Source organism: Sturnus vulgaris, chromosome 4 (assembly GCF_052056855.1).
Source record: "Sturnus vulgaris isolate bStuVul1 chromosome 4, bStuVul1.hap1, whole genome shotgun sequence".
Lineage (NCBI taxonomy): Eukaryota > Metazoa > Chordata > Aves > Passeriformes > Sturnidae > Sturnus > Sturnus vulgaris.
In genome coordinates, this window is record NC_142246.1 from 73385221 (window position 1) to 73410082 (window position 24862).

The following is a 24862-nucleotide window of genomic DNA, read 5'->3' on the forward strand; positions in this document are numbered from 1 at the left end:
TCTGCAATTTTCAAACAAAACTGTGCAAAGAGAGTTTTTCTACACTTATCACAAAAACTGTGGCTTTAAGTCATTTCTCACTTGAAAATATAAGCTGTTATTAAAATATCAATGACTATCACTTGCCTCATTACCTGATGTTTCTGTGTACTGTGGGAACACACACAGGACTTGCCTTATCCACCCCAAACTTGCTGGAGGTGCTCCCCCTGAAGCCATGTGGGTTCCTGGAGTAAACAGGCAGATCCTGTTTGGATGGAGCCTCTTCCTGACCTGGGGATAAATGGCAGGACTTGTATTTTTCAGGAAAGAACTCACTAAATGGAAAATACACAAACACCTCCCCTATCTACCATGTCTTTGCGAGTTGTTTTGGTAAGTATAAGATGGAAGGGTGGCTGCAAAAAAAGATCTGAATTACCAGTGTTTTAAAATCTAACAAATTAAAACAGCACCAGTGAATAGGATTTTATTTTTTTAGGGCAAATGAAATGTGTTGATTGGATTGAAACAGCTCCCCCCGCTGTTTCTCTGAAACTCTACTCAAAGAGGGGCCTATAAATCATGGCAGTAGAGATCCTTGTCATACCTGAGGGAAATCTTTCAGGCTGCAACAAAAGCACAGACCACACTGTGAGTATTCAAAATAAAGACAGAATTTCCCCCACATTCCTACAGTGAATTCCTTGCTTCATGCTAACTTGGACTCCTGAGATGCAGGTTGCCATAGAAGATGTTCGAACTCCAGACTCAGCTCATAGGATCCAGAAAAGGAAAAATTTGCTATTTTCATGGTCAAAATTTCCTTTGTAAGGCCACTTAATGGTATCTTCAGCATGTGTTGAAACAGGATGAAGCTGCTTCTGGTAGCCCTTTATTATATTAAAAAACAACCACAACAACAGCAACAAAACCACGATGAGATGTTTCAAGCTACTGCATGACTATCTTTGGGGTTCCCTCTTTTTGTTAAGGTCTTCACAAAATACAAAATTAAATGTCTTTTCTACATACAGAACAAAGTAGAATCAAGTAACTGATTAGACTATGTACAAAAACTTAGACATTCTGTCTTGTTCTTTAAAAAATATAAATATCAATAATGTTCAGTAAAATGGGTTGGTTTTATTTTTAAGGCTTCATTCTTAGATCCTTCATTATTTAATGAGGTGTCAGGTAGGCAGAAAAGGGAGGGAAGAGAGGAGGTCATGTTTTTTATTAAACGTCATGTGTTTAATTCCTGTGAGATTCTTCCTCATCTCTGGCAGGAGGAGATTTCCCTCCACATGGATTTAAGTTTCCAGGAAGCAGAGGTGGAAGGAAAGGAAAATAAAACCTTTATTATTGCTATTTTTTTTTTTCCTTCATTAAAATCTCGGTTTAAACCTGTCTCTGTCCATTGTCTTTGAAGAGGACCATCTGCCAAGCCCCGGGATCAAAGGGACTGGGGCAGGGCTGTACCCAGCTCCACCTGGGCCAGGTTAGAGTGAGGAAGAGGCTGCTGGAGGTGTTTTCCCACCGCCCCCGGAGGAGGTAGCGAGTGCTGCAGCCAGGGCAGCTGCTGCTGCTGCATCCCTGGGCCGGAAGTCTGGGGGGAGACTTTCCATCAGGCACTTGAGCTGCTCCTGGCCCAGTTTGATTTTGTCGTCGAGCTCTCGCTGCTCGATGAGGAGCGCAGACTTCATCTTGACAAAGTGCTGGTAGTCCTGGAGCTGCTCCTCAGACAGGTAGTTGCCCAGGATGTCCAGGACCAGCCGTTCCCGACGGTCCAGGTTTTCCTTTAGCTCGCGGGCGTCCTCGTGCTGGCCAGCCAGCAGCTTGCGCTTCTCGTTGAGGGAACTCTGCACACCAGAGACAGCCCTTGAGTACCACAGGCCCTGAGCCCCGTGCCTGCCTCCCAGCACCACGCCTGCCGCCTCTGGGGATGGCTGCTAAGCTCCCACAGGGGCACTCAAAACCTGGGAGAGGAGGAGGAATTCCTCAGTGCGGAGTGAGTGTGAGCCCCGCTCAACTGGACGCTGAACGTCCTTGCAATGGGAGGCAGAAACTGCTCCCATCAAGTCAGGGAACTTCGCCTGAAAGCAACAACTACCAGGAAAATCTGGTTTCAAAACCACCCCAAAAACGTTAAAATGTGGCTGTCTCACAGCAACGCAGCTGCTCTGTGTCCAGACAAAGGCTGCAAGATCCCAGCCGTTTATACAAACGGGGATTAAGATTGCCAGGGACAATGTCCGAGCTCCTGCTGGTACCCGAGCACCAGGAGCGCAGTGCTCCCTCCTGGCAGCCCCTGGAGGTCGCTGTGAAGCCGTGCCGGTGGCGGCTGTGCCCCACGCCCCAGCAGGCCAGGGCTGTGCCCATACCATACCTACCCGCTCCTCGCTGTCGCCATTGTCCCCCAGGCTGCTCAGGACGTTCTCCACGCGGGCCAGGCGTCCCGAGAGGGAGAGCAGGAGGTTCACCACCTTATCCAGATCGCCAATGAACATCTTGTACTTGTCAAACTCGTTGGGTTTGCACAGCGTGCTGATCAACAGCTCCACCTCCTCTCCCAGAGCATTATTCATCTTAATGTCTGTGAGCAGGCCCTCCTTGGCTTCCTTCAGGATTTCCAGCTTGTGGGTCAAGCTCCCGATGAGCTCAGCCTGTTGGAGGGGAAGCATTGCCACAGTGGTTGTTACCAGCATCACCCTGCTCATATGGGTGATGACAAGAGGATATGGCTGAAGTTCCTGAGGAGCAAGGTCAGGTCAGCAACAGCTGACAAAGAAGGGAGGAAACAGAGAAAATACTGGAACTCCCCCCCTCGTAGATAACCCAAGTAGCCCATCAGGCTGCACGAGGATATCTTTGTTGAATGAACATTAATAAAAGAGATCTCTGATTTGGTGCACCTGTTCTGATACCCAGCTGATACCTACAGATGTTCTTTAAAACCTCTGAGTCAAAAAAGCTGCAGCCATGTCTCTGATGTGCTCCTCGTGCCTAGCCTGAAACACCTTGAACTGCACCAAACAAGTGCCTTGCACGCAGAGGCATCAAGGAAGCATTCACACCTAAGATGCTCTCAATTTACTCAGTGTCTGAGCACAGAGCACACAGCCATTTTGCAAAAACACTGACACCTATTTCCCTGACAAAGAAAAGGAGGCTCCCGGGGTTTGGTTACTCCAGGAACAGCAGTGCTGCATACATGCTGGAGACCCTAATTTCTGCCAGGATTTAGTGGAAAGACATATACCAAAGCAAGTCTCTGGCCTAGGGCTTGCAATTCTTGCTTCTGTTTACTGGGAACTGAGAGCACAGCAAGCAGGAGAAGCTCTCCATACAACGGGTGAGGATCCTTAGTGTCTCCAGTTTGTGCACTGCTGAGGCACAGACATCTGTGTGTTCAGCTACTCTGCACACAAACACCGCAGGATGAAATGAGTCAGTCACGAGGTGGCCTGAAAATATTTTCTCAAAGTCCCCTTCCCATCACAACTGAGCGTCATTCCAGGCAGGAGGCAGTCCCACTTCAGAGGAGGAAGGATTTTCAGACAGTGGTCAGGCTGGGGTCACTGAGCTGGCCCTGGTGGCCAGGGTGGGCTGGCAGTGGGGCTCCCAGGCTGCTTTGGCACTGTATGGCCAGGCACCACTAGATGGAACACTTGGGCACGCATTGCTCTGTGGCTGCACTACAGCCGGCTCTCAGCTGCCACACACGTGCAAAGCCTGAGCAAAAGGCCAGTAACACTCCCTGCAAACAAACATCCACTCCCTGGAATGACCTCCACTGGCTAGCAGGGTAGCTCAGGGGAGAGGGAGCAAAGGTGGTACTAAATCCCACCTCCTAAGGGTCAACCAAAACTCCTGTATGGGCATTCTTCCCTCAGAAGGACCCAGAGACAAAACCCAGCCCTTGCCCTTCCCTGGGGCTATGATTCTAATGCCCCCTTCCAAAGAAAGATCCTCAGCAGCTGATTGCTGGACCAAATCCAGGAGGAGCAAAAGCAAGGATCCATGTTCAATGGTTACAGTTAGGTGGGGAAATCTCTATGGCAGGACTCCACAGGGTGGTCTCCAAGTCTGGCATTAACCTCAGCAAGTTTTCAGGTGGACGGAGCTGCAGGGAACTGGCAGCTGTTCCTCCTTGCTCCAGGAGATTTATCCTCCAACTGAAGCAGGAGGCTATGGAGCTCCTGAGAGTGAGGTACCTTTGCTCTGAAGGCCTGGGAGCTGGAGGTTTGTGACTTAAGCTGTGACTTAGGTTTGTGTTCATTAACCAGTGACTCTCCTGCAATCCCAAATACTAGCCAATAGAGCTCCTTTCCATATTTTCCTTTCCTTTCCATACTTACAGTGGAAATGAGCTTAGTTTAACCAAATGATCTCCCAGAGGAGCTGCCTTCTTAGGTAAGCCTGTGCAAATATTCCTGCACACAGGCCATGAGCAAAGAGGCCAGACTGTGCTGCCTGGGCCTAATCCCTCCCATCTCTTTGTGGCTTTCCGGGCAAATGTCACCTTTGAGGCCTGGGACTTGCCCTCCATGGCAGGCTCATGGTGCAGCATCCTTGTCCTGTTCAGTCACTCTGCACCTTTCACCGTGTTATGAGCAGGCAGGTTTTGAAGGGAATCCAAGGAATGCTATGGATGTGGCAGGGGCTGCCATTCCCTTTGGAGCTGGGTGCCCACAACCAGTGGCTTGGGCCAGATGGTGAAAGCAGCAGGCAAAGGCCCTGGGCAAATGCTTTTGATTAGTGACCCACCTGAGTATTTGTGACCCAGAATCTGTGTAGGGCCACAGAAAGATGAGGTGCTGAACAGAAAATGAAATCTGGGCTGTGCTACTCTGTCTATGGCAGTGTGGGATGGTTTAGACTTAGGTAAACTGGCTTCATGAAGAGGACAGTCCTGGGCAAACATGTGCTGCACTCAGAGCAGTCACTAGCTGGACTCTGTTCTTGTTTCCAACCCAAGCTGGCCTTGCACAACTTGCTTCACCTCTGCTTTTTCCTTCCTTGCTGCAGAACAGGGCTGCTCCTGACAGTCTGTACACTCAGCATTTGGTATGATGCAGGCCCGCCTCAGGGTGGTGCAAGATTGGTACTCAATTTGCAGTGAGTAATTCAGATTAACTCTCTTATACAATTTGGGTCACTCTAACGAAGCTTCACAGGCAGCCTAATCACTCCCATGCAATTTTGGGTGCTGCCAAAAGCTGACATCAAATAGAAATGCACTTTACTTCAGGGCTTATTATTATGTCAGGAATGTGAGCAGCAAAAAAACAGTGTTGTGTGCTGAATTTACCTTTTTCTCATTGATGTCCAGCAGCTCTTCTTCCTCACCTGCTTCTTCTGGCAAGTCCTTGATTTTATTCAGCAGTTCTGCTTTGGGTGCTGAAACGTTGTAGTAAGCAGGACAGGTGACGAGGGTGACAGGAGCTTCCTTTTCTTCTCTCCTACACCACGGTGAAGAAAAAGGAAGAGTTCAGTCTGAGCCTGACTTTTCCCACATGGTTTTCCAGGACTCTCGCTTTGGTACCTTCCCAGTGTGATTACCCACCAGGACAAGGCAGATTCCTGCCCTCAGGGGCTGCTATCACAGCACAGCATGGCCACTGAGTTTAAAGGTGAGTGGACACAGCTCTGCACAGAATTTGATTTTACTTACTGAAGGTCAGCCAGCACAGCTCACCTGGAGGTGACCAGACTGACCTTACCTGACTTCTGGACAATTCTCCAACTGCCACTTGGAAGTCTCTGTCTTAAAAAACCCACAGTGGGGTACTTGGGCTGATCTTGTAATAAGTAGGTACCCTCATCCCTCCTTCTAGAATTTTGTTATCTGTGTGCCTGCCATTATTTTCATCCTGATTTTACTTTTGTATCTCTGTTCCTTTGCTTTGGGCTCAACTGCTTCAGACTACTAAGGTACAGACAGCAAAATCCAATTATATCTCATGAGATGTTTCATTTCCTGCTCTGCTCCCAAGCTCAGCATCGTTTTCTACACAGCCCAGAGAGGTGAGCTCAGAGCCCAAACAGAGCCCAGTTCATGGGAAAGCCTGTTTGGAAATGCCTCACAGCTCTGAACTGCAAAACTCACTCTCACCTATAGACATGCAGAAAAAAATTTGGCACAGGCTGCCCTTAGAAGCAAAGGAGCAGGGAGTTGTGCACAGCAGTGCTTACGTGTCACCCGCCACTGCCGTCCTGCTGCCTCGTGTCTGCGACATCTTCCTCTTCATGTTGTTCTCCTTCAGCACGCTGCTCCCACCAGGGAAAATCCCTTCCATCAAGTCCATGGTTGTCTTCATTTTGGAATCTGGATCCAGGATATCAGCCAGAGACTTGTCCTTATGGACAATTTCTTTTGCTAGAGCCTCTGACTTAATATCCTCTGGGGTCTTGTTCTTTGCCTTCCCTGGGGGTGCTGTGCTGGTTATCCCGGAGTCCAGGCTGGCATTTTCCAATGCTGGCTCTCTGGGGTTACCTTCAGGCTGAGTTATGGGCTGGCTGTCAGTGCTCTGAAGCCCTTCAGAAGAAGCAGGGGACTGGTGCTGCTGATCCACAGCAGATGGAGAGCCAGTCCTCTTTAATGGGGTTGGCCAATTATTTTCATCGGTGCTGGTGCCCAGCCCTGTTATCTCCCTCTCGGCCAGGGCATTGGGAAAGCTTTTGAAGCTGCTATGGACAGAAACATTCTGTGAGATAAGAGAAACCTACCACTCAGGATCACTGTGAACACAAGCTAAAGGCCTACAAGAAGTGAGTTTTCCTTCTCTCTCACTTGTTTTTGTGTCTCGCTTCACATTCCAATATGGAGGGCCCACCGTGTGAAGCCACTGGCACCAGAATTGTTTTGTCCCTTCACCCTGGGCACTGCTGGATTGTCCTTCTAACAAAGAAAGAACTAGTGAACACCAAGTCACTTTGTTTCCTGCTGGCAGGCTGGGATGTTGTGCCTCCCCACCCTGGAGTGCCATCCTGAGCAGCCTCTACCCATTTGTCCTTGCTGTGTTGGAAACACCAATCACTACTACAGCCCCGGCCAGACTGTCCCCACATGGATATCAGAGCAGCTCCCTGGGAGGGAAGGAAGCTGTGCTCAGTTCAACCACCTGGGCACCTCGCCCAAATCCTATCCTTCAGGAGAATTTCCCTATATACAGCCCGACTTTGACATATTTGCATTGTCATTTCTTGGCAGACAGTCACCGTTTTGTAACAGCATTATTTTGTGCCAGGTCCAAAATATATTCTGGGAAATACTAAGTGTTTGGAAAAACGCATTACGGATTTTCACAGCTGTCTCTCAACATCCAGTAACTGGAAGGAGCCAGCAGCCATTCCAGCTCTGTGCTGGAGAGTCAGAAGCAAGTGCACTGAAATCTGCCAGGAGAACCAGCCCAGGAGTGTTCCCCCATGGTCCTGTGTCCTGGGGGCTTTGGGAGGCACCTGTCAGTGCACCTGCTGGTGGACCCTTGAGGCCCTCCTGGCAGGGCAGCAGTGGGTCTGTCTGTCCCTGTACCCTGACAATGTGCAAGCTCCCTGCTCAGCCAGCAGCTGGGGGTCCCCGAGCCCGAGGGACGAGCCCCACCTGTCCCAGCCCTGCATATCTTACTGTATATGGCCCTGCAGCGCCCGAGCTGCCGCGCTCCAGCCTGCCCTTACCTCACGCTGGCCTCCTCTGGGAGCCGGGGGGATTTGTCTCCAGCTGCCCCATGGCCCTCAAGGGGAGGGGGAGGAGGCGGGAATTCCTCCGTGCCGTTGGCAGAAGTGCAAGAGCTCGGCTCGGGGAGAGGACGGGATGGCGGCGGCGGGGAGAAGGCTGTGACAAACACCTCGTCGTCCTCCTCGTCCTGCAGCGACGGCTGGGGCGTGAGCTGCAGCCCCGACTCCGAGATGCGGAGCTGGGTCACGGCCTGGGGAGAAGGAGTCTCTGGGTCGGAGGAAGTGCTGCTCTGCGTGGGCAGGGACTGCCACCTCTGCGAGGCCTTGGGCCCGGCCGCCGGGGAGGACAGCACGGCCCTCGCGTAGCTGCCGTCTTTGGCCGAAGGAGCCCACGCCACCTTGGGCGGGAGGGACCTGTGCAGCAGCCCGGCTTTCCTCCTCCACATCACCTCTTCCGTGGCAGTCTCGGGGGATCTGTCCTGGGCAGCATCCAGAGGCTGTGCCTGACTGCTCCCGTTGCCCTCAGGGGGAACAGCCTCTCCTCGTTTGGCGTGCTGCTGTCTGGGAGCCTGGCTGTCACCTGCGCTCTGCAAGTCTGAGGGAGCCTGGGCGGGTGTGTTAGGGGAAGAGTGGCCAGACCCAGAAGGAGTAAGGTTAAGGAACAAGGGTTTAAAGCCTTGCTTTTGCTCAGGATAGTGACTCCTTGCCTCGGTTGGGGCTGGGAAAAATGCAGAAGTCCTGCTATCCGGCCTGGAAAGTTCTGAGAGCTTGTGATTCTCGGCCAGCGTGGCAGGCCCGGTGACAACCTCTGTACTGCGGAGGGGACGGGGATAGCAACTGGTGAGCGCCGTTTTCTCTGAGAAGCTTCTTTCCTTCTTGCTGAAAGACCTAAATACCAAGAGACAGACCACAGTAAGATTAATAACTCATCAATGAGCAGGAAAATTTACTGTGCACCTCCTTCACGGGCAAGTTATCAAGACTATCAGAGGCCAGCGTCACTGCCAGCTGGTCTATGTGAGGTACAGCTGTGCCTTGAAACTGGAAGTGAAATCCTGAGCCAGATCCACCCCCTCTCACCACCTCCCATCGTTTTCAGCATGTGCTACATCACACACGTAGCAAGCACCACAGCAGTAACTCGATGGAAAAAAATATTAGGAAAAGCTAATGCCTGGCTTCCTTTCCTGCTCTGCTTTCCATTTCGTTTGTTACAGGTGGAGTGAGTAGCAATTGTTGTAAGATAGACTATTTGACATTATCTGCCATCAAACTCCATTCTCAGCTGCTTGTAATCTCAAGAATTTCAGCTCTATGGGCCAAATATTCCCATGATGTTATCTGCTCCATTTGGAAAAGTGCCATTAAAATGATTCAACTGTCTCCAAGAACAAAGCAAGGCCAAAAAATGCACTATTTTGACTATGGAGAACACTGAAAAAAGCTCCTGCAGCCTTGGAATCCTGTTAGAAGAAAGAGCTCCTGCAGACAGGCAGGTGTGACAAACACCAAAGCCAACACATTCCAACTGCAAGAGGATGTTAAGGCTGCAAAGCCAGCAGATGGAATTATTCCTTCCAAGTCTTTTAGAGTGTTCACACGTGAGCCTGAGAAACAGCGTCTGGCCCTTGGAGCGAGGATCCTGCTTGGAATCTAGAGCCAAGACTATTTGCCTGTCTGGCTGTTTAGCTGTAAAACAAACTGAGCAGTAAAAATGGCACTGGCAGATGCAAGAGAAGGTGGCCTGGAACCAGGAACCACGAGGCCATACCATAAACCAGTAAAACACAAGGAAGCTCTGCTGCCAGTGCATTTTGTGTTCTCGAGATGCATTGTTAAATAATCCCCGCACTGCCAATCTGTGATGCTGGAGACTTGAGCCCCAAATTTGTTCTCAGATGTACTGGTACAAATGAAGAATAACTCTGTCAAAGACATGGGTCGTTCTGGCTTAATTCTGGTGTGACTGAGAATAGAATTTGGCAGCCTGTGCCTGGGGGTGGGGAAACTCTCCAGACAGGCTGCTCTTGGTATTGTCTGTGGTTTCTGGACAGTAGCAGTGAGTAATCTTTTCAGATGCTCAGTGTTTGTCGGGAACACCAGATGGCGATTCTCTAATTCAGAGATCTCTCCTACAGAGAAAGCAACTGTGGATTCTAAACCTGGTGGAGCAGTTCCCAATGTCGTGTGACACCTGGGGAGCAGAGGAAGAGCACGTGTGACTGGACCAAGTGACTGCTCACCAAGGTTTTCCTCACTAACCATCTGACTGCTTCCCTCCTCAAGCATGAGAGGTAGGAGGGATGGTCCCATCTCCTCTCCAGCACGGGGGGCAGCTATGTCCCACACAAACTTAGAAACGTAATTCCTACTGCCTGGCTTGACTCCTGAAGCACGGAAAACATTTCTATCCTTTTGTTTTATCTTTTGGGAAATCCAATTCCGAGCAAGAAGGGAAAGCAACCTGCCATCTCCCAGCAGAAACGTGCTTGTGAAGCACACGGGATGCCTATGCTGCACAAACATCATAAAACTGTTAATAACCAATAATCTTTGTGCTGTGAAGCATGAAAATGAGAAACCTGCATTTCGTGCCCCAATAAACTTGTTTTCAGTCTGGGTGTTCAATCCCATTACTTGGAAAAGAGGTTGGGGAAAGTAAAAAAATAAAAGGAAGGCACAAGTAGTGATTGAGCAGCAGGATGAAATGCCATCTCTAGGAGAGAAGGGGAGGTAGGAGGAACTGAAACAGCTACATTGTTCTCTTAGGAAAAAACATGGAAAAAGTTATTCCAAATCAAAGTAAACCAGTCTGTTTTAAATAATCCTACAAGGATGTGCCCGAAGGCAGATTGAGTCCCTCTAAAACAACATTTATGTGTTCTTAGAGGCAAAAATGGCCAGAAGTAAGATCAGCCAGAGTAGGAGCCTTGCTCTGCTTCCAGCTGTCACTCCCCGAGCCAGAGCTGCATGGAGAAACCTTTGGAGACAGCAGTGTTAACTCCCACTGTGACCACAGAGAGGACTGGCATTTACTGCAAGTTTGTGAGGAACAGAGCTCCTTTGTGACCAATGCTTTCAGTCCCTCTTGATGGCTTTTACTGTAATGGGAGTTAGCTGTTTGGACTTAGGGCAAACATCTATTTATTATTTAAATGTAAATACAGCACGATCAACTTCAGTTCTCATTAACTTCAAAACAATCCGGGGCTAAGTGGAGACTTACATAAGTCCTAAGACATTGAGTTTTGTGCTTACACTTTTCTATTTTTAAAAGCATTTCTCTCTCCCCTGTTGCTGAACAAAACATTCTTCCTGGATGAAGAGAAGCAGCCCAAAGGCCAGCTCCCAGTTGAGCAGGACTTTTGGGGAGGCAGCATCCTGGGTGGATAAAATCAGCCAGAGTGGGACATGGAGGTATTTCTTCCTTTAGGATCCTTCAGTTACACTATCATCCAGTGTGAGTTTCAAGAGCAGATCAAACACATCCTAGAAGTTACATAAGTGGAAACTTGCTGCACAAACATGCTCCACGATGACATGAAGAGGACTTGATAGTAAATTCATGTCTGTAGTGAAAGGAAAAGCTTGTAGCAACTCCTCCTAAGCCTGCTGGGCACAGAGCACCTGTAGCTGTGTCTGTGCAGCTCTAGACAACCCATGACAGCTGCTGCTGCCAGAGGGATGGCCAGAGCTGGCCCTGCAGTGACACAGGGGACATGGACATAGACCCACCTGGCTCCTGCGCTCACCACGTAGAAGGGATCTCTCACCATGGGGCTGAATTCACTGCTCTCCCTTCTCAGCAGCTCCTGGGGTACCAAGGCAGCGTCAGCAGCGAGCACAAAGCAAAACAAAATACCAAAACATGGATGAGAATGCCTTCCAAAGCCTGAGAGCAACTCATTCCCCATGGCTATCCACTCCTTCCTATCTCTAAACAAATTCCTGCAGTGACAGTGCAACGTGATTTGTATGCAGCCTGAAAGGAACATCAGGCACTGTACACAAGGCCCTGAAAAATGAACAGTGAGTGAGGCAGAGAAGTCTGCTGCTAAACTGGAAATATACATTTCCCACAAAAAAATCTGAAAAGGCCAAAAGAAATCTAATGAATAATTTAAAACCCCCCACCCTGTCGGTTTGGCTTTGACCCCCATGTTTGTAGCTGTGGGTTTGCATTGGAGATGGGTTAGAAACAAACCTAATGAAGGTTAGGTTAGCACTTCAGCATAGACTTCCCGTTCAAACAGACCCTTGGGATTGGTGTATATGCTGGAAGTCAAGTTAGGATTTAAGAACAGGATTTTCACATGCTGCCTATGGGACTAATCCTTATTCCACAGGTGGTTACAGCTAAATCCCTCTGGGAAACAGCCATAAGGGCTCTCCCCTCTTCAATGCCTGAAATAAGATCCTGTGAGCACGTCTGTAGTGCTCTTCATCCTTCCCCAACTTGGCTTCCAACAGGCAAAACCTCTGGTTTGGCTGCTGAGTGTATGAACAATTAGAAATGAGCCAGGAGGGGGAAATAAAGATCTCTAGAACTGCCCTGTACCTCCTGCCTGATAAGAGTTGGAGAAGGAAAAATGAATTGGGGCTGCTTGTCGTCCAACCTGTCACTGAAAAGAACACTTTGGTGATTTTTGTCTCTCTGGATGTCTGGTTTTGTTGCTGCTCTCACCAACATTGACAAAATGGCACAGCTGGACCTGATGCCTGGCTGGGGTGGAAAAATACTGATGGTGGGATGAGCCAGGGGTGGTTCTGGAAGTGCATTCCGGTCACTTGATATTCACAAGCTGCTTTTTCAATTCACTCTATTTAAAGACGTGGTGTGGGAGCTGAGGGCTGCTAAGGGAGGATGCACAGAACGAAGCACACAATGAGTTTGGGAGGGGAGCTTCTTCCCCCCACCCTGGTTTGGTCCATTTGTGAAATGCTGCCCAGAGCCTCCTCTCTTGTCACTTGACTCAGGACCACTCTGGTGCTCTTGGACGATCTGCTCTGGGCCAGCAGCAAGTGCAGGAGTAGAAGGAGATGTCCTGGATCCCAGCTGCTCTCTAAGTATGTGAGCCTCTCCAAATGCTCAGCCTATTTGGGGCTAGGAGCCTGTCCACACATTTTGGTCATTTGCTGCCTCTCTCTGTGATGAATGGAGCCTGGCATGGAAAAAATAGGGATGGGGCAGCAGACCCGGCACTGCTGTAAATGCATGTGGCTCGACCAGTTGCAGTTTCCTAAATAGGTCTGAAAAGATTTCAGCCAGCTGAAGGGCAGTTGTTCTTTAAGAATTTAGCCTGGTTCTACTGTTTACCATCATTAGAGTCAGCCGAATTCCCCATTTGTGACATCAATGAGATGTTCCCAACCACCAAGCAGGGGACATGGGAGGGCCAGGGTCTCTGTTCAGTTTTTTCTGATGAGATGTTTCCCTCCAGGGCTGGAGGCTAAACATAATGGTTATTTGGCTGTGCCTCTGCCCAGCACTTCCCAGCACTGTCAGCCACAGTGGAAGCCAAGGCAATTCCACGCAGCCTCTAATCCTCTCTGCTTTGCACTGAGGGAAATCACCATCCTAGTGGGACACTCCACCAGAAAAGTGCTCAGTGCTTCTCCAGTGCTGCTGGCAGGTGAGGACAGGACACCTCAGATAGGATGTCCAGAGCAGCAAGAACATAGCAGCATATGCACTGTCATCCCAGCATCCCTGACACAGCCCAGCAGGGAGAGAGCTGAACCTCACCAGTGATCTGTTAATTAAGGTGCACTAAACTGCCTCAGCACGTGCTGAATCCGTCTCTAATCAATGGAGTCCTAGCCATGACTGGACATCAGCCCGTTCCCTGATATCCTCCCCCATTCCCTGGTGCTGAGAGCCCCACCCGTGGGTGCACATGACCCTGCTCCCACATACCTGGTGTTTCTTATCCGCTGTGGGAGATGACCTGGAGCGCACGTGCACGGGGACCGGCCGATTGTCGTACCTATCGAGCAAGTCTTCCACAGACACGGATTTCCCAGATTTCCTGGCGGTGGAGGGCGCTTCGAAGACCTGCTCCTGCTTCCTGTAGCAGGGCTGGCCCTGCATGCCCAGCAGCTCTGTCTGCGTGCCTTTGGTGAGATCTGATCTGGGTCTGTAATCCCGGCACCTCTCTGGTTTGGGCCGGCTGGTGACCAGGCTGTCCTGGCGCCCCGGCCCCTTCTCATCTCCACTGGTGTCCAAGCAGTCTATGAGCCCAGGGGGAAGGGTGGAAGACATCCTTCCCGTCCTGGAGATCCGCTCTATGGACTCCCTGCGGCGGGAGAGGTTCTGGTCCTGCAGGGAGTTCATGCTGGAGGCGGAGGAAAGGCTCTGGCTGTCGGGACCGCCCAGCTGCAGGTAGGAGCTGTGGGAGCGCTCCCGGAGCAGCCCCATGTCCTGCGAGGACGGCCGCCGCCCCGTTTTGCGCTCGATGTAGTCGGCCAGGGCGCTCTGCTGGAGCTGCTTGAGCTCCGGCTTGGACAGGCTGGCTGTGGAGGAAGCTTTGCCATCCCTCTCGAAGATCTTGCGCCGGTCGGCCACCGTGTTCTCTGGGAAGGTAAAATGGATGCTTTTCTTGTGGAAGGAGAAAGGTGATGGCTCCCCGTCCGACATGCCCACCTCGTTCATCTTCTCGGGCTCTGAGTAGGAGCGCTTCTTCTGCTCCGCCGTCAGCCGCTTCCGGCCCCCGATGCGCAGCACCTGCTGCGTCCTGGTGTAGTCCAGGCTGGAGAAGCCTCCTTCCGTGGGGGTGATGCTGTGCCTCTCCTTGGGGGTGTGTGGGGACGCCGCCGTGCTCCTCATGCCCACGTGGGCCGAGGCAGGCCTCTGGGGCACCCTCTTGGGCGTGTTCCCGAACGGGGGGCTGATCCGCCGGAACGAGGTGGCCCTCAGCACCCGGGACTGGGCGTCTTTAATGCTGTTCCTGTAGGCCCTGTTAAAGGACGTGTCCAGCTGCGAGCTGTGCACATCCTGGATGTTATCCTTCCAGAGGATCTCCTTCTCAGGCTCGCCTCCCAGCTGGAATGTGCTTCTGCTCCGTGGAAGCTGAGCTGCCCTTATTTGCACCTCATTTTCAGGACACGGGCTGTAGTACTCACTGGGTCTTGCCTGCTTCACCGAAGCCACCATCTGCAGCTCCACGGGGTGCCAGTCAGCCTCTTCCAGCTTCCCATTCCTGACAGACGGGCTGGAGCCCCTGCCTGGCTCACTGGGCAGTTTGCTCCTCATGTCCTCAGGGCTGTGCACGGAGCACCTCGTGCCGGCGGGCTGGCTCGTCCTGCTCGCCCCATAGTGCTGCCCAAAGCTGGGAATGCCGGCGCTCTGGGGCCGGGGAACGCTCTGCTCCCGCTGCTCAAACTTGTTAACCTTCTCCAGCACCGAGCAGCGGGGCTTGCCAGCCTCTGGTTTGCTGTAGGAAAAGCTTTGGGTGCTGCTAGAGCTGAGCCGGCTCCTCCCGAAATCCAAGGTCTTTGGGAGCTGAGGAGAAAGGGGCTCTTTGCACTTTGGCTCAGCAGCATGGAACAGAGACACACTTGTGCTCTCCTCCTCTTGCCTCGTGAAGGCCTGTGGGTCCACATCGCTCCACTGTCTGTGCCCCTGCTCCCTGTGATCCTTCTCCTCCCTGCTGCTGCTGTTCAGGAAGGACAGTTTGGTGCTGGAATAACCCTCGCCTGGTTGCATCTCTCTTAGCTCGGAGCTGCTTTGCCTCCTGGAGCTCTCTGGGATGTTCTGCAAGGAAGAGAAGCTATACTGTTTGGCCTTGCTGTGACCCCATGGGTGGGGAGCACCAGTGTCTCTCTCGTTTACCTGTGCATTGCCGTTTTTGTCCTCCTGGGATCCAGGTGTCCAGTCCTCTTTGGGCTGGTAATGGGTTTTCCTCTCACTACCATCCCTCAGCTGGGGTTGTGGACCCTGGAAAACAGGCTTGGAGGGCTGTGTGGTACCCGTGGTGTCTCGGTGGCTGTGTGCTGCCTTGTAAAGGGGTAACAGCTCCTCCTTCTGCGACACAGCCTGGAAGAGCTCCGGGCCGGCCACGCTGGGAGGTTTCTGCTGGATGAGTTTGGCTTCGTGCTTCCTCTCAGTGGCAGGGGGCTGATAGAAGACGGTCGACCTGTTTGTAGTGCTTTGGTTTCCATTCTCATCCGAGCCCAGGGTGCTGCTGGCTGTGGCCTTGTCGTAAGAGCCCGGGAGGGCTGGGGAGTACCCGCTTTCTTTGGCCAGAGCTGGGTAAAGCGTCCCGGTGCTGCTGGCGGAAGGCCGGGGCACCTGGGCGTAGTGCGGCTCTGGGGAGGGAACGGCGTAGACACCGGTGGGCAGCAGGGGCTGCCCTGGCTGGGCTGCCTGCGAGTAGCTCTGCTTGGCCTTCATGGTGGGGCTGCTCTCCGGGCTCTTCTCCAGCACGGTGTGCAGGTGCCCTTCTCCGAAGGACGGTTTCAGCAGCGGCCCCTGGGGCACGGAGCTGACGAGCGGTGCCCAGGCCCCTTTGGGCTGGGTCCGGCCGGGCTTGCTGGGCTCCAGGCCGAGGCCGGAGCCGGGCCTCTCGTGGTGCCTGATGGCCGCATAGCTGTCGCTGCGAGCGGGAGGCAGGGGCGGTCCCTTGGGGGACAGCTGGCTCTTGCTGTCCGGCTGCGCCCAGGAGGAGGAGGAGGAGGAGGAGGAGGCCGCGCCGTGGCGGCCCAAGGCGTGGGGCCTGCCGTGGCCGCGGCCGTCAGCGCCGGGCAGCAGGGCCGAGGGCGTCACTTCGTACTCGTGGGACACGCGCTGCTGGGCGTCGTACACGGTGCGCACGTAGCGGATGTCCGCCTGCCGCAGGGCCTCGGGCAGCGCCCCGCGGGACTGCGCCCCCGCCGGGCTGCCCGAGCGCTCCCTGCCCGGCACGGCCACGCCGTACTCGGGGATGCTGGAGTTGGTGGAGAAGGAGCTGTAGGCCGAGTCTCTCTTGCTGTGCAGGTGGGACAGCTGGTCGATGCTGTTGGTGGATTTGGCAGGGGACAGGTGGCAAGGGTGGTAGGCAGGGGAGGAGTGGTCCAGGCTCTCCATGCTGCCCCGCGAGCTGTACTGGTCGGGGCTCCTCCTCAGATAGCCATGCTCGTACGCGGACAGATCGCTGGTGGAGGAGCTGGGGGACAGCGGGAGAACAGTGAAAACCAGCAGAGGAGAGGCACGACAACTTATAAGTGAGCTCAGAAGCAAGATGTTTAGTTTTGAGATGAAAACCCATATTTGGGCCTTGCTCCATCCCCTGTTTGGAGTCATCCCAGTTCACAAAGAGGAACTGCTTGACATTGCAACACATGGCTCTTATTTAGCACAGAAGGGTGGGAGGGAAATACAGACAGAAAGATGGTGCATCCCTGGAGCCAGGGAGGATCAACCCCACCCAGCAAACCCATCCAAAGTCCTTGGAAAGCTGAATGAGCACCGACGCCACTGAGGAGGAGGAGGAGAGGAGCACGAGGGGCGTTCTGGGGAAACATCTAATCTCTTTCTTTTTTTCCCCATTTCATTTCTTTTTATGGAGATGAAGGCTATGCCCTGGCAGGATTCCTGGAAGTTCAGCTGTCCCAAGGATAGTTTGTTTGCTGCGAGAAAACTAAGCTGACAAGAAGAGGAGAGATGTATGTCCCTGTGCCTGGAGGAAAGCAGGGTGCAACCATAGAAACAGTCTGAGAATTCCCAGGAAGTCTGCACTGCCACTTCTTCTTGCAGCTTAGCAGCTGCAGGTACACCTTGGCACTTTCTCTGAGGTGTCCAAAGAGGACTCATGGCCATCAGAAAAGTGATCAAAAAAGAAGAATATTCAGAGATCTTTCTATCCAGGGGAAGGGAGCTCTTTGTGCCAGTCACAGTCCCTTTTTTACATCTCACAAGGGGATATCACAAACTTCTGCAGAGTTTGCCCTGGCTAATCTCCCCTTCCACATTCAAGCGAATACACTGAGGACTGGAGAGTGTAGCCTGAAGATTTCGCTTTTTCCCTCTCTTCCCAGCTTCCCTTCCCAGCTTCCCTTCCTTAGGTATCACTTTCTCTAGTTCCCTGTGCAACTACATGTGCTGTCCTGGCAGAGCCACAGGGAAGCAGCAGGAAGGGACGGGCTGTGGCAGGGCAAGGCACAGAGCTGGGAGCTGGCTCCAGATCACATCCCAAACAAGGGACAGATGCAGGGGAGAAAGCTGCTAAGGATGAGCAAAGGCAGAAGGAAGCCTGCTCACAGGAGCTCTGCAGAGAGATGCAGAGGAACACAGGCAGGAAGAGATATGGCAAATCTCGGGATGAAGCTGATTTCCTCATTTAAATGCACCATTCTATTTTGGATGCAAATCAGCTTCTCCCTGGCAATGCCCAGCACAGCCCCAGCCAGCTGGCCACTAGATGTTCCCCGTGCTCCTCCTCAAGCACCCGGGAGACAGAGCCATGCTGCCAAAGGCTCTGCCAGGAACTGCCTGGGAAGCAAAGCCCCTTGGTGGGAAAGGAGTACACTCCAGCATGAGCTGTGCTGAGGCCACAGACAACACACTTAATTTTCTGCAACCATCTCCTCACTTTCTTTAATGCTCTTTTTTCTCTTTCCTCTCCTTTGCCAAGGATCAGTCTTGCCAGTAGAAGTGATGTTTCAATCCCAGAGGCTATAATGGAGAGTTTCAAACCCTCCTGCCTCTCCAGGGAAAATCTTTCAATGGCAGAATTTAAACTTGTCCTTCCTCAAGCTGCCCTGCACGTTCAGCTGGGATAGAGCTGACTCCTGCAGAAAGCCACTGCCAAGCCAGGAAATCCCTCCCTGAACTCCTCACCCTGGGAGCACTGTTGCTGATGTGCTGTTGGCTGCTCCATTACACTGACAGGCTCTGCTACCCACACCCTTTTCTTCCTTTTTTCAATAGGCCAATTTAGACTTTGGATTTCTTTTCCTTTGCTGGGAAAACAACCATGCTGTGTTTCTCTATGGGGGCATCCACAGAAAGCTCTATCAGCATCCTGGCAATGGGCTCCCATCTTCACAGGAAGGGAGATTTTTAAAGCAATTAATTTCCTAGCTGCTAATCACCTCACAGAGCACTTACAGGAGGAAAGCAAAGCCACTTTATCTGGGAAACCAAACAGGAACTGAAGCCTTCCTAACTCTAATCTGAACCCTGGCTGTTTGTACACCTGTCCAGCTGTATGGAGGTGACTGGTACCATTTTCCCACTGCACCTTTCCCCCTCCCTTCCCTCCACAGCTGTGCAGTGCTTACCTGGAGTGGTAGGACTGATGCCAAGGGGTGCCAAGCGTACCCTGAGATATTTGCATCATGCTGGGATCGGGTTGGTTCTCGGCAAGTTTGGTGGAATGCCAGGAGTGAGGTCGGCCTGGAGGCTCACTCCGCCTAGGGGAAAGCAGAAGGGGTTTGCACATCAGCACCAGGCCAGCTCTCCCAAGGAGGATGGATGTGAACTCAACACCGACATTTCAAACTGCTCGTTTGAAGCTCATTTGTGCTTCACTGCTGTGCTTTTGTCCATTCCAAGCAAGTCCCACAGTGCCCATGTGTGCGTGTCCCTGACATTCCCACAACTCAATCCCTCTGGGGTTTGCACAAGTGGCTCACTGAATGCCACGAGGGGGTGGGAGCCTGCAAAGGGACTTTTGATCTCTCCTCGGTGCTGCTAAAAATGCAGGATGAGACGTGACAACCAAGCCCTGGCAATGTGTGTCCCGTGTATCCCACCCCGGGCAGACAGCTGTCCCCAGGGTGTGTCCCCAGGCGTGGCACGGCACAGCTGCCCTTTGGTGCCTTCAGTCAGCAGCGCCAAGGCCTGTGTCTGTCAGCCCTGGGGGAAAAAAAAACCCACTGACACCTTATTTAAAGCACAGAGGGCTGCAATGGAAAGTCAAAGCAGGGGATTAGTGATCCAGTCCCCTGAAGAGGCCACACAGCCTCTGGGCTTGTCCTTAATCCTCCTGCTGCTTTCCATGAGGGATGGCTCCCCTGCTCTAGCAGTCACTTCCACAGCTTCTCATTCTCTCCCCGGGAGAACGAGGAGCAGCACTGGACCTGTGTCCTACTGACATGTGACAGCTTGCAGGACAATCCTGACTGCAATAAATGCAAGAGGAGGATATGACACATCTCTAACCTTTCTCTCCCTGAAAAATCCACAGTACAGCACGTCCTGAACACATCAGCACGTAGATTAAAATGCCCTTGGCACACAGACACTGAGAGAGCACTGCCTAAGATTGGGAAAAGAAATGGCTCAGGAAAGTGCAAAAAGTTACAAGTGCCTTTTAGGGTCGGGTCCTTTCCTAGCACCAGTTAACATCAGCACTCACTGATGTCCTACAGCATGGAAAAGCATGGGCAGAGAGTGAGAGCAGAGCCATTCCTCCAGCATTGTTTCCATACACATTTCAGAAATGCTGGTTATTTTCTCATCACCTGCTAAAAGAAGGAAGAAAAAGGGACATACTTTTCCCTTTGACATCTGTTGTGGCAGGACTGTCTTAAGGGAAACTGGACTGGAGGTCTGCAAAGGGCAAGCTGAACTCAACACCATTTTACCTTTACATGTGCAGGTGTGTTTAAGACAGAGCTCTTCTGTTAAGCTCCTTGCCCAGAAAAAAAAAGGAATCTGGACACTGCCAGATGGGAAGCTGGCAAAACTGTTAATTAAGAATAACCCACATGCTTGCCTTTTCCACTGCAGACATTTAAAGACTTTAAGCACTTGAGTGCAGTACAAGCCATCAGCATCAGCTTTTCGCTTGGGAAAATGAACGATCCTGTGCAAGGCATGCTATGCTTGGTTTGACCAGCAGAAACAGTGAGGGAGCTGTGTAGCCAATGATCTGAGCCACGGGTATTTCCAACTCTTTTGTTTGATATCCTTGTCATAGTGCAGCACGTGGACAGCTGTGACTTTTAGGCACAAGACATGGTACCAGCTTACCAGCTCTGTGTGGGATAACCTCACACTGTTTCCCCACCTTGGAGATGTGGCAGATCCTGACTGATCCCAGACAAACTGGCTGAGAGATAAAACCTGCAAATGCAGCACCTAATGCCTGACCTGAGTGAAGACAAATAAATCATTACATCTTTAACTGGTGTTACTTTGGTGCAGCTAAGTTGCCTTCAACAAAACCAGGACCAACAGGTGACACTTTGGCACAGAAGGCTGTAGAATTTAAAACTGTAATAATTACAATAACAACAAACCAACCTCCACCACCTTATCTTTTATATATTCTGTATTGTACTTGTAGAGGTGCCTGGACAACCTTATTACTGAAAAATTCTCCACTCCAAATAACAGACAAAGTTGTAAATGCCAAGGCTGGAAAAAGAGACTGCTGGCTCCTCATGGACACTCCCAGTGATCAGATAACCTGGGCATCCAGGTCAGGTTGGCATCAGGACAAATGCCTGGAGTGAAGATACGTGTAGTGGTCAGCAGGACACGATGCAATGCTGGCATCTGAAGGGCAGCTGTAACACAGAATATAGACCAGCTACTGCTAGTTCACTCTGGACACTGGAAAACCAAAGGGAAAGGGATGATCTTGAATCTCATGCAGCTGCTCTTATCTGGGGGCTCCCTGTTGCTATGCTGGTCCCAGTGTTTGCAGATGGAAACATGCCCAGCTCCTCGGTGGCAGCCTGGCACACTCTGGGAGCAGTCTGGGCTGCAGGGACCACATGCACACCTCTGAGGCCCTTCACCAGCAACTGCTCTGCAGCTCTCTCTTATTAGGAAGAGCTGAGTGTGCTCTTCTCTGTAATCTCTGGAGATTAGTTTTATATTGCATGCAAAACAGGAATGGAACTTTACAATTACACTTTGGCACTAACTCTACAGATGAATCAGCATCTGAGGCTTTCTTCACAATATAACTGAAAGGTTATCTTCTTCTCAAGGTCACAAAAACTAAAAACATCCAGAAAAGGGTAGTCAGTGAGATTGCTGTTCTCCACATACTGTTCCCTGCCAGTTCTGGAGTACATGTATAACCTGAGTGCTCTGCAAGTTCTCAAGTACCTCAAGCCCAGCATCCCTCAGGAGTGCAGTCCTGCAATGTGACAAGTCCCATCTTCAACCAGAGCAAGCAACCCGGCTTCTTCAAATTGCCATTTGCATTTTTTCCACATCCTTAGAAAGCTACTAAGTGAAAGCCAGCGAGGGATGTTGTGGCTGATTAAGCAGCCACTCAGGGTCATCAGTGCCCCAATAAACGAATCTTTTTCTACTCCCACATAGCTCGTGGGGAGCTGTTTTCATCATTCTCACATCCATCACAAACATCATCCAGGTGGCTGAAAAGAGAACTGTGGACAATGCTTCTTGTACCACTGACCTCGTGGTCATTTCTCTCTGTCTCCACAAGCTCCAAACCCTTCCTCAGCAGAGAAAAGGAATGCTGAAGATAAAAGCAGCAAAACCTTTCAAGGAAAGCAGAATGCACCTGCAGATCCAGGCAGGAGCAGTGGTCACCAGGACACATCTCCATGACCTGAGGGCATGGCTCTGACTAGGGCTGCTGTTAGTGTGTCCAAGGAACATGGGATGGGGCAGAGAAGAGAAGTAAGGCCAGAGGGTCACTCTGCCATCACTCACAACCACAATCCCTGGCCAGGTGGCTGTGTGGGAGCTGGAAGGGATAGGCATGGCTGGAAGGGAAGAGCCATGGCCAAGCCCATCTTGTGGGGAGGTGGGAAGGGATGGGGGCCCTGCAGCACAGACCCTCCTCCTGCAGGAGAAATGGAAGATCTGGATGCAAGTGCAAAGCTTGTGCCTCCTGGATCTGATCCCAGGCACTGAGTCACAGGAGAGAAAGCCAAGAGGGCAGCTGCCCATCCTTACCACGTCATGCTCACAGCAGTCAAGATTCCAAGCTGGTTTCAGATTTTTAGATTTCAATTCTAACCTAACAAAACCCACATGACAGGGGCACTATATCCTGAGCCATATCCTGTGCATGTAGCAAAAGGATCCTTGTACAGGGAGAGATCCTGATCCCAGAAATTCACCTGCACCCTCCTTGCAGGGTGAGTGTGCACCTGCACCAACACAAAGCAGAACCATCTGAATTCCCACTGAAATAGGCCTGTCTCCAAGACAGACACATCTAAAGGAGCAGAAGCATGACAAGGAGATGTTTTCCAGACATCCAAACATGCTGCTGCAGCCTCTCTCTTCCCATCTATTAGGCAGGAGATGAAGGAAAAGTAAAGCACTCAGAAGCCTATTAGGATTTCCACAGAGTGAGGCCACAATCTACTCAAAGCAACGTCGCTCTTAATTAAGGTTCAGTCATGGTTCTAAAAATAAGCAGAACAGACGAGGCCAATTAGAAAGGAGTGGGGCCAGAATGGCGTCAGCTTGGTGTGTCTTTCACTAAATCTCTCTTTTTAGGCTCACAGAGCCCTTCTGGGAAATTCTGGGGCAGGAAGGATCTGGAGTGAGCTCTGTCCCTTCACAAGTTTGACTAAAAAAAGGGAAGACTCATTAGAAAGACCTGAAGTCTATGAAATGATATTTCACATCATGGATCTTGGCCAATAGTCTCCTCATCTGTAGGGGAAAGGGAGAATTATGCCCACCCCCCACCCTTTAATGCTCAGATGAAAACTTTTCCAAAGTAAAAAACACACTGAAAAACCCTTCACTTGAGAACATTTGGGTGAAATGTTTCAATACTCTCAATATTCTCATACCAGGACACAACCTGCTTTTCCACAATATGTTCATTTTGCAGCTCTTAGAGGACAGCTTCCCACCCAGCAAATCCCTGTGGACTCTCTCACGGTTTTTGACAGCCTCAAAACAAAAAAAAAAAAAAGAAAGAAAAAAGAAAAATAAAAGCTGTAAAGGAAAACCATTCAGGGCAGTCCAGGGCTGTGTCCCAGACTAGTCCAGCCTCACTGCTCTCTCCAGCTCCTGTCCCAGGGGCAGAGGCAGGTGTTGTGCCTGTGTGGTGTTTCCAGCTGACGTGTCAGACACCACTTGTTTTCCCTCTTTGATAAGCATCACTGGGGATGTCTGGGTTGCATCAACCATGCCCTGAGTGCCATGTGGGAGCTGGAACACAGGTACCAATCTCCCTGAAGTCTCTCTGGGATCAGGATGAAGGCAATTAGAGGTTTCTGCTCAGAATTCCTACCATTACCATCACAAACCTTTTAGAAAAAAACTTCCCACCATACCACTGAGAAGAAAATCCCCGTGTGGAAGCAGAGATGACAACCATGTGTGTGGATCTAGAGACAGATTTTTTCTACTGGCTTTTCCTGACAGAAGTGCCCCCAAGCACAGGCTGCAGATGGAAGTGCTGGGATGGCTCAGAGGTGATGGCAGCTGTGAGCAGCAGGCGCTCCTTTGCTGAACTTAGGAACAGTCAAACACTGTAATTAATGATTATTGGTCCTGCAAGTCACACCTCTGTTATCACATATCTCTGGGAACCCCCACGCTGTCTTATCCAAGAAAGAGGCATTTTTCCAGTGTCCAGCAAAGGAAACAAAGAGTGCAGGGCTCAGAGCTGGGCCATGCACCGTGGCTCCATCTTCCCTTCACCCCAGAGCAGGGCTGACAGGCAGTATTTAGATTGAGGACTTTTCCCTCCACAAAGAAAGGGTCCCACTGGCATTCCCTGACACTAACCAGACACAGGTTTCAACAGGAACAGAGGTGATGTATACAAACTTCACTCTTCTTGATTACTGGCTTCAAGGACTTGGTCCTACCAGGATCTTCTGACAGCTTTCTATTTGAAGACAACATTATCAAGCAACACACTAAGTTTGATTTAAATTGCAAAATGAGGAGTATTTCACATCTCTATTTTGAAAAGTGCTTGCCCCCAAGATAGTCCATCTGTGCTGTTCCCACAGGACTGCAGCTTGGACACGGAGAAGCCAGGGGAGTCTTCAGCCTGATACCTAGACCATGCATAGGTTACAATGAGGAGCAGAGGAGCACTTGGTTAAAGACTCTCTGCAACTGTCTTCTTCCTTCTATAATTTTCCTCTGTTTCCTTTGCTGGAAAAAGAGGAAGAAAGAACAGAGATGGAAAAGAAGCAGCTGACTGACTTACAGTGTTTGAGAAAGACCCTATTATTCCCTGTCTCCTCCAGGGATTCACATCATCTCTCCCAGAGCAAGGGCAGAAAATCCTAGCAGCCAGAGCCTGCAGTGGCT

General features: G+C 51.1%; 1 protein-coding gene across 3 annotated transcripts in view; it reads right to left on the minus strand.

Moving 5' to 3' along the window:
- Positions 1 to 426: 426 nt before the first annotated feature.
- Positions 427 to 24862, minus strand: part of SHROOM3 (shroom family member 3) — a 109449-nt gene continuing 85013 nt past the window's right edge. Inside the window, exons 4-12 of one of the 3 annotated variants that reach the window (XM_088164326.1) lie at positions 18919 to 19050; positions 15491 to 16802; positions 13577 to 15412; positions 11395 to 11471; positions 7660 to 8547; positions 6178 to 6672; positions 5294 to 5444; positions 2373 to 2645; positions 427 to 1841 (exon numbers count right to left, since the gene is read on the minus strand). In XM_088164326.1, the coding sequence (XP_088020452.1) occupies positions 1482 to 1841; positions 2373 to 2645; positions 5294 to 5444; positions 6178 to 6672; positions 7660 to 8547; positions 11395 to 11471; positions 13577 to 15412; positions 15491 to 16802; positions 18919 to 19050 (5524 nt within the window). In that variant the 3' untranslated portion in view covers positions 427 to 1481. Of the gene's footprint in view, positions 1842 to 2372; positions 2646 to 5293; positions 5445 to 6177; positions 6673 to 7659; positions 8548 to 11394; positions 11472 to 13576; positions 16803 to 18918; positions 19051 to 24862 lie in introns of all 3 variants that reach the window. The other 2 variants (XM_014884878.2, XM_014884877.2) reach the window with 2 other exon arrangements.